This window comes from Mus pahari, chromosome 15 (assembly GCF_900095145.1).
Source record: "Mus pahari chromosome 15, PAHARI_EIJ_v1.1, whole genome shotgun sequence".
NCBI classification, from domain to species: Eukaryota; Metazoa; Chordata; class Mammalia; order Rodentia; family Muridae; genus Mus; species Mus pahari.
The window spans coordinates 29502177-29511919 of NC_034604.1; the positions used below are offsets into that span (position 1 = coordinate 29502177).

General features: G+C 48.8%; 1 protein-coding gene across 1 annotated transcript in view; it reads right to left on the reverse strand.

Moving 5' to 3' along the window:
- Reep5 (receptor accessory protein 5) overlaps positions 1-7197 on the reverse strand; it is a 28423-nt gene extending 21226 nt beyond the window's left edge. Inside the window, exons 1-2 of the mRNA XM_021214750.2 lie at positions 6994-7197; positions 6220-6313 (exon numbers count right to left, since the gene is read on the reverse strand). Of these exons, the coding sequence (XP_021070409.1) occupies positions 6220-6313; positions 6994-7111 (212 nt within the window). The 5' untranslated portion in view covers positions 7112-7197. The remainder of the gene's footprint in view (positions 1-6219; positions 6314-6993) is intronic.
- Positions 7198-9743: the final 2546 nt, after the last annotated feature.

A 9743-nucleotide genomic window follows, 5' to 3' on the forward strand; every position in this document is an offset into this window, starting at 1 on the left:
GTGCACACACACACACACACACACACACACACAAAAAACAAATCTAAAAAAAAAAAAAAAAAAAAAAAAGAAATAAGAAGAAAGACACAGGTCTCTGTGCAGAATTGTAAACCAAAAGCTTTCCGAGTAGGACAGAAAACCCACCCTCCCTCTCCCTGCAGGGCAATAATAAACATAGGAACCCACGCCATTAGACTTTGCATCATGGTTCCACTTGTACAGAGAAGCAGGGACAGGACTCACAGCCCTGGCAAACCAGCACTGCGCCGTCACACTGCCAAGGGATCCTTGCAGGTCTCAGGGAACAAGCTTTGTGTATGAAGGTACAGAGTCCCATTCTCTGCTGGTCTCAGGGCCTCTTTTTTTTTTTTTTTTTAATTTATTTATTTATTATATGTAAGTACACTGTAGCTGACTTCAGACACTCCAGAAGAGGGCATCAGATCTTGTTACGGATGGTTGTGAGCCACCATATGGTTGCTGGGATTTGAACTCGGGACCTTTGGAAGAGCAGTCGGTGCTCTTACCCGCTGAGCCATCTCACCAGCCTGTCTCAGGGCCTCTTAATGGAGCACTGTCATTAAAAGCAGGACCGCACAGAGTCACAAAAGCCCAAATTGCACGATCCCATCTATGTACGATGCACACAGTACATTAGGTGAGACGGCTAAGGCTACCCAAAAGCAGAGAGGGGGGAAGTAGGAATAATGATTTCCTTTTGGGGGTGACAAAAATGTTCTAGACAGTGGAGATGTTTGCACAGACTTGTGAACATGCTGGCCCCTGGAAGATATACACTGCTACAGGGGAAGAAGGGGCGGGTCTGTCTATAGCAGGTTCCATTGTTGGCTGGCCTTTTCTTATCAGTGAGAAGGTAGATCTGTCAACAGCTCTTGGTAATCTAAAAGGCTGGGATTGGCTTCCAGACGGCCTAGACAGGGTGGCCAGAATGTCTAAACACAGAGAGAATAGGGGGCTCAAAGAGATAATGTGCATAGAAAAACACAAGACCCCCAGGAAGAAGGCCCGTGGGCGGGCACTGGCTCCCTGATCACTGTGCTCCAGCATTCAGAGTCCTGTCCTGGGGCCAGATGCACCTGAGCCTCACCCACGAATTTCTCAAGGGGGTGAGTAATGGAAAAAGGCAGGAGGCCAAATAAGCTTTTCCAAACTTTATTTCCACACCCTGCAATATGCAGGCCCAATGCTGACCTTTACATGCAATCTGTACGCCCTCTCCGATGGAGGCACAGGGGAAGTCTGCATGCCCCCACCTATGATGCTTCAGGGGAAGAAATAACAATAACAAAAGCTGAAAGGCAGAGAAAGAAGGAAATAAATTCTGGCTGACTTTTTAGCAAGATCACCAATCTCTTCCAGAGGTCTCAGCAGCCATTGACATTTCATCTGGGAAGTCCTATCATGTGACCCTTATTTAAAACCTCTCTCAATCAGAAAAAAATACCACCTGAAGTGAAAGGTCCACCTCCCTCAGGGTCGGCCATGCCCTCTGTACACCCGGACCCCTTTGGCACCTGCCTCTTCTCTGTCATTCCCAGGCACTCTTCCCTGTCACTGAGCCAGGTGGCAGTGGTGGCGGCGGCTGCCGACACCTCAGGCCATGGCCAACTCCACTTCTGCCAGGCTGGTTCCAGCTCACTCCTCAGGTCTTAAATATTACCGCAGATAAATATCCAAAGAGCTGTTCCTACTACTCTCTACTTTCCCTATTTCTTGCCTGCTCATGGGCAGATTGCTGACACAGAAGAGAGAGTGTATCTGTCTTATTCCACGCCATATCTAAAGGGTGGCACCGGCACCTGGTATACTGACTGACATTTGCTAAGCAGATGAACCTCAGATTTGAAGACTGTACTGGTTAGTTTTGTGTCAACTTGACACAAGCTGGAGTTATCACAGAGAAAGGAGCTTCAGTTGGGGAAATGCCTCCATGAGATCCAGCTGTAAGGCATTTTCTCAATTAGTGATCAAGGGGGGAGGTCCCCTAGTGGGTGGTGCCATCTCTGGGCTGGTAGTCTTGGGTTCTATAAGAGAGCAGGCTGAGCAAGCCAGGGGAAGCAAGCCAGTAAAGAACATCCCTCCATGGCCTCTGCATCAGCTCCTGCTTTCTGACCTGCTTGAGTTCCAGTCCTGACTTCTTTCAGTGATCAACAGCAGTATGGAAATGTAAGCCAAATAAACCCTTTCCTCCCCAACTTGCTTCTTGGTCGTGATGTTGTGCAGGAATAGAAACCCTGAAGACTGAGTATGTGGGGGCTGAGGAGCACAGTAGGGGATCAGAGAGTGACTGAGTGAAGGTGACCACTGCTTCTGGATTTCCATACCCCACAAATCAGTTTGATGGAATCCAATACCCCATATACTAAGACATGGGGACTTTCAGAAGGTGACTAGGTTATAAGGGCTCTGCCTGATGCAAACAGCTCAAGCAAGTCTGCTCTGCTCTTCTGTCATGTGAGTACACCACAGGTTGATGCTGTTTATGAATCGCATAACAGCTGTCAGATCACCCAATCAGCTGGTGGCTTGCAGTCTTGGAATTCTCAGCCTTCAGAAGTAAGAATAAAAAAACCAACCTCACTGACAAATCACCTGCTCTTAGGCTAGCCCAATCAGACTGAGACATGCAGAAACACGGTGAGGTGTGGATGTGGGTGTGAGGGGTATGCACGCGAGTGTGTGGGTTTATGTGTCTGAGGGCCATGCAGAGGCCAGCGGAGGACTTCCAATGTCTTCCTCCATGTGTCCCTGAGACAAAGCCTCCTAGTGAACCAGAAGCAAGCACTGTGTCAGCTCAGCTGTAACCAGCGAGCTCCTGGATCAGTCTCCCTCAACCCCACAGTGCTAGGGAGGCAGGCGAATGGACAAAGGCCCCACTTTTTATGTGGGTGCTGGGGACTCACTTCACACAGCAAGCACTCTGACACACCGAGCCATTCCGAAACCCCTAGAAACAATGAGCTGGGCACTACTCAAAACCATCATTGTTAAGGATTTTCTTTCTTTAAAAACAAAAACCTGTACAATCTCAATGGCTACACAATGAACAGACTTGATTAAATTAACACTGGCTGCTTGACTGTTTACGAACCAAGGTCTGTATGCTTTGTATTGTGTACAAACCCACTTTTTTCTCTCCTCTCCCACACAGGGCAGAGCACTAAAGAGGTCTCTAGCCAATTCTCGGGAACAGAGGTTATTTTCCGCCGTCTTCACACTCACAGGGCACTTCTGTATTGTTCCCACTGCCGCTCTGAACCATAGGCTCCCGACACGTTTGGAGCACTAGAATCCCTCCAAAATTGTAAAAGATTGATAAGTCTTTCAAACCCCCCTGAGCCCAGGCCATATCCCTGACCAATTAGAACAGGACCTATGGGGGAAGACCCAGACAGCCATAAATGTGACTGTCCCTCAGAGGACTCCAGAGGCTACCCAAGTCACACAATCCTATGCTGAGTTTAAAGGTGAAAATGTTGGACCTACAGAAAGACAACATCATACACACACACACACACACACACACACACACACACACACACCGGTGGACTGTATGCTCACTGAGCACTGCTTTCTGAACTTCTGCTTAAATCATTAAGTGTCCTTTATTACGTTGTTAGTGTTTTTCTAACTCTTACTGAAATGTACTACAAATGTGTCACTTTGTCTCAGAATATCAAAACTGTGAAGAAAGCGTATTCACTTACTGACTAAATCCTAAAACTTGGAAAATCCACCAGGCTCTACTCTTTAGAAGTAACAGGATCTGCTGTTTGAACTTCTAGCAACAGACAAAAACATTTAGCATCCTGTAAGGAGAGAGCCAGTGATATGCCACTGAATATGTAGCCAGTGAATGTATAAACGAAGAAATAATAAGGCAACTTAAAAACCACTGTGAAATATGACTGAAGATGGAGTAGCCAAAGATCGCCTCTAGTCAGAGAGAAACGGTGGTTCTACCTCACTTTCAAGCACAACAGGAGCAGCCAATGCCCTTTACTGCTGAGCCCAGACGACCCAAGAACACTTAACCCTTTACAGCTCACACACACAATGTGTTAATGCCAACAAAAGAGTTCAGTTCTCATACAATTATATATCAAGAAGTACCGAAGTAGGAACGTTACCACGTCGTGCAGTCTTTTTTAAAGTCCATATTCTTGGGGAGGACTCGTTGGGAAAAAGGCTTTCTGTCAAACCTGATAGCCCCAGTTCAATGCCCAGAATTCACCGAGAGGAAGAAGAGAAACAATTCTAAACCACAATGTTCCCTTTAAAACAGTTACAAGTAAGACACACAGACAGACACAGTCAGGTAGAGGATACCATGGGGTAATTTTGTTACCACACAATGTTCCCTTTAAAACAATTACAAGTAAGACACACAGACAGACACAGTCAAGTAGAGGAGAACACCATGGGGTAATTTTGTTACCACACACCGGTGACCTACTAGCTATTCTGAATCAAGGTTGCATATCCCCATTTAACATTAAACATCACTGAGAAGAGCTTCTCCTTTACCTGCAGTGAAAGCCAAACCAACTCTTCCCAGTCTACCTTAGTGACCCTAGGTACAATTACAAAACCCAGAGGTAACACCCAGAGAGTAAAAACCCTTGTCAACTTGAAGCCTGAGGGATCTCCAATGTCACGAGCAAGCTCATCATGCCAGTGGCTGGCCTTTGTCCAGAACAACTAACTTCTAAAAACAAATCTGGAAGACCAGCCAGGGTGACACTGCCTATAATCTTAGCACTGAGGAGATCGAGGTGGAGAATCAGAAGTTTAAGGACATCCTTGGCTACACAGCAAGTTTAAGGCCAGCCTGGGCTACTTGAGACTGTATCAAAAAAAATGAAACAAAACACCAATAAAATCCTTTTTTCCCTTCTAGCATATGCTAAATTCCAATCTGGCCAATGATAGTCAGGTGGTATAAGAATATTATCTTGTGTCTTGGCCTCCAACTGAAATGTTTTGACCCTTTATTTTTATCACTATGGTTAATAAGTTTCAGAAAACAAGGATGAAACCCACCAACTTAGTTATAATATAAAACAAAATTCATTTATGGAGATAAACAATCCTGATTTGAACAGAGAAACATTGAGCTATAAAATAAATATCAGTAGATCCTAATCTTAGGATACATTTTTAAATTTAATTACATGAATAATTTATATTACGAAGGAGCTATGTTATGAAGGTATTTTATAAGGTTTGTTACAGTGTTTCCAAATTTGCTTTTGATAATTGCCCTTGGGCCCAGAGAGATGGCTGCACTTCCAGAGGGGCCAAGGTTGATTCTCAGAACCCGCGTGATGACTCATAACCATCTGTAACTCCAGTTCCAAGGGGTCCAACAACCCTCTTCTGGCCTTCTCCAGCACCAGGCACACATATGGTACGCAGACATAGGCATAACACTACCACACACACACACACACTTTTTTTTAATTAAAAGAAGAATACCCTTAATTTTTTGCCATTACCTTTCCTCAAGTGGCATGGAAGCCTTTGGAGCTCAGAGGACAACTCGTTGGAGCCTGCTCTCTCTCCTACCATGTGGCTGGAATGGAACTCAGGCTGTCAGACTTGGGGCGATCATCAAACCACTGAGCCATCTCACTGGCCCAACAGTTAGCCTTTTTAAAATCAAAAAAATTAATCCAGGCTGGTGACTCATGTCTGACATTCCAGTACTAGAAACGCTAAGGCAAGGTGAGTTCAGTCTTTGATACAAATCGAGTTCCCAGCCAATCAGGGCTTCAGTGTGAGAAGAGGGGTCAAAGATAAATCTAGTCAAAATTCTTCACCTGCCCTCATTGTAACTCTGAATGATTTAAGTTCTAACTGCTTGGGTTTAACTGAACAAAAACATATGGTGGAAATAACCAAGTCACCAATGGGATGCAATTCACTCCCAATAGCTGCTGAGCCCCACATTTTGTGCTGCCGAGATAAAGTCAGCTCCACGTCAGTATAATCTAATATAAAACACGTTCGGCTAGCTGATAGGAGATCAGGGAACAAGTTAAGGCTCCCAAATGTGTAACCTTAGGCAGTCAGTACCTTAACTTTATGGTGCTTTGACTTCTATGTCAGGGACCAGGGCTAAACAGCCCAAAACAAGCCCTGAATAAGGGATATGGTTGTGGAAGGGAAAGTGCGGCCGCAGGGTGAGTCACTTACGAGATGTAGGCTGGGTATCCGAAACCTATCAGGTTGCAGAGGAGAGAGGCTCCATAACCGAACACCAGATACAAAGCCACCAGTCCGATGACACCTGGAGACAGGAGAGAAGCGGGTTGGGTGGCAGGGCAGATATTCTAAAGGGACAGTCCCCGCCCACACCCATACTTCGCGGTTAGGCCTTTCCTAGGCGGTTTTCTCCTGCCTCGAATACAGGAGAGAAACAACCACAAGGAGGTCGGTCGGGCCTGCCCATCGTCAGGACGCCGTTTTGGTTGGGGACACTGGAGAGTCCTCTGCCTGTCCTCCCTAGGCAGAGCCACCCTGAGCTGGGTATTCTGAGCAGTCCCCTGCCTCAACTCCCTGGGATAGGGTCCGTCTGAGCTGAACATACCGAGCAACCCCAGCCCCAACACCCTAGGGAGGAGGGCCCGGCTGGTTTGGGCACACCCAGCAGTCCCCTGCCTCTCCTTCCTGCTGGCTGGCCCGCGGTTTCCCCCGCTGGGAAGCCCCGCTTGGCGCACGCGAGGACTGTGCACGCGAGGCCCGGCTGCCGGGGTCGGGGTGGGGTCCGGGACCTGAAGGCGAGCTTCACCCCGCTAGACACTGCGCCCAAAGCTGTGAGTCCTGGGACACTCGCGGCCCGCAGAGGCGACACGTCAGCGTCCGCGCGTCCCGCAGCCTGCGGCTCCCAGGCCCCGCTCCACGCGCGAGGAGCCTCCCGCCCGTCCTCTGTCCCTGCCCCGGCGCCGCTCCCGGGGACCCGCCGCCCACCGAGCGCGATGAAGCTCCGGTTCACTCCGGTCTTGGCCTCGAGCTTGGCCAGGAGATCAGTCATGCAGTTCTTCTCGTGCAGGAACCGGTCGAACCTCTCCCTCATGGCCGCGGACATGGCTGGGCCGTTCGCGCCGCCCGGGATGCTCCGCAGCCGGCTGGACGCGGAACCCAGCTGACCGGGGCGGGGCGGGGGCGGGCGGTGCCGCGGCGCGCGCACGAGGTTCCCGGACGCGCGCCCCGAGCTCGCCCCCGCCCTGCTGGCGCGGACCCCGCCCTGTCCCCGGCGTGCGCTCACCGCAGCTGCCACGCCCTACCCGGCCCACAGCGCCGGGGCCCCGCTGTAAGCAGCTGGACCTGCCCGGAGTCCGCCTGACGTTTTAAAATCCAACCGGTGCACCGAGACAGAAAGGGGCGGGTGACCTTAATGCCTGCTACCGAGTAAGGCTCGTCTGATGGACACCCTGCTGTGCTAAACCTTCGAAGGCATATTTAACCTAAAAATGGAAATGTGTGCCGGCCTTGAGCAAGTCTGGGTACAGGCCTGCTTCCCTCCTGTGCCAGGACTCAGCGTAGTTTTGAAAATTCCCCTGGAGAAAGCTCACATGCCCTCCTCTACGGCACACTATTTTCAAGCAAGGTAGTCTAGCCGCCTGGTGGGCTTTTGTTACCTTGAGATCTAAAGGAAGGGAAGTGTTTCCTAGCGCTACCAGCGAAGTGGCCATCTTCACTTCCCTAAATCCACAGTTAACCCGGAAGATGACGTGGGCCTGGAGTGTCCAGGTTCTTCCACATAAACCCTAATGGTCTTTTACCCGAATTTCTTCAGAACACTTCTTCTGAAGTCGCTCTTTCTCCTACTCTGCCAAGTTTTCCTCATTACATAAGACTCAAAGGCCTTGGCAGTGTAGAACTCCGTTTCTCAACAGAGAGTGTGAGGTCTCCTGCACAACATTCTTTCTCCGTCCTAAACCCTCCACTTCTAGATTGAGTTATTGTCTCCCGTGGGAATGAGTAGACACCTTGCTCGATCCGTATTTCTTATCTGCAAGTTCCCTCTCCTTTTCCCTGAGGGTCTTAAAAGAACTCTTTCAGCTGCCCCCACCAGTATCCAGCTAATCACTGAAGAAATTGAACCATAAAGTTAATAGCGTTGTTATGAAAGCACCCACACTCGAATGCCCATTAGCCTACAATTACTTTTCAATGTTACAGTCAGAGGAACCAAATGTGGGTCAAAGCCTGGCATGGTTTTGCATACCTTGTAATCCCAGCTCTTGGAAGGCAGGAAGATCAGGAGTTCAAAGGCAGCCTCAATTACATAGAGAGTGTACATAGAGGCCAGCCTGAGACCCTTTTGAAAAGCAAGCCGAGAATGAAGTTCAGTTCCCAGGACCCAGCTTCTAACTCCTGTTCCAGGGATCCAGCGCCTTCTGGACTCTCTGGACACCTGTACTCATATGCACTTGCTCAATTGTGTGTGTGGGGGGCACACACACACACAAACACACACCATTAAAAATTAAAAATATATCGAAAAACAAAGAAATCTCATTGTTTTGAGAATGAAAATGTGAAAATAGCCACAACCAAACAATCCCAAAAGTGAGCCGAACTGTGCTGTGTGTGTCCTGAATTCACCCTCTGGTGGTGATTTCTGTTTTCTAAGGAATGGCCTCATACTGGGCAGGTGGCTCAGTCAGTAAAAGTCTTGCCAGACAAGCATGAGGTAAAAAGCCCATGCTACAGTGTTCCACCACTCTGAGGGAGATGCTGGATCTCACGGTCAGCTGGCCTCACTGAACTGGTGAACTCCAGGTTCAGCAAGAAACTCTGACCCTCCCAATAAGACAGAAAGCTGCTACGGAGACACGGAAAAGCTGAGAGACCCTGAGCCCTGTCCTCCACACCCCTGTGCATGCACGGCTGCCATGTGTAACATGCTGGTTTGAGTGAGAAATGTTCGCATAGCCTCATGCATTTGAATGTTTGGCTCCCATTTGGGGCTAACACTAAATGAGAGGAATATTACCATTTTTTTTCCTTTAGATAATTGCAATTGGACTGGAAAAGCATGGGACCCTTAGCTCACATGGGCCTCACAAACCTTTTATAGATGAGAAACGATGTAAAATAGAAAAGCCCTGTTTTAGGTCTTAAACTAGCCGCCCACTTCTTTTATCTAGTATGCCATGTTCTGGGGCCAGACACAGTTAGTCCTGGGACCACAGACTACATACACTACTGTCTAGAAAGCCAGGGAGAAGGCTTGGGTCAGCAGGAGCAGGTTGACTTTGGCAGCTCCTAGGATGGAAGTCAACTTGACACGGGGTGACTCAAGTGCTGTTGGTACACCTCTGGGGAGGTGGACAGGGTTCCCTGCGGGTTGGCTTTTGCAGGGTGAAAGAGTTTGAAGTCATTTGGTTCTGTGTCCGGAGGAGGCAGAGCTTAATTTGCTGGATAATCTCTACTGAGTACCCGCTCTCTCTGATCTGTAGGTCCTTTATTGGCACCCAGCACCCATGAGACAACCAGCAGGAGACCCTCAGGCCACAGGGTCTTACTACTGCCAAGTGTCCTCCTTCTGCTGGAGGAAAATTACAATGGCTCACTCTAAAGAACAGAGGAACAAGACCGGGCGTGGTGGCGCAGGCCTTTAATGCCAGCACTTGGGAGGCAGAGGCAGGCAGATTTCTGAGTTCGAGGCCAGCCTGGTCTACAAAGTGAGTTCCAGGACAGCCAGGGCTACA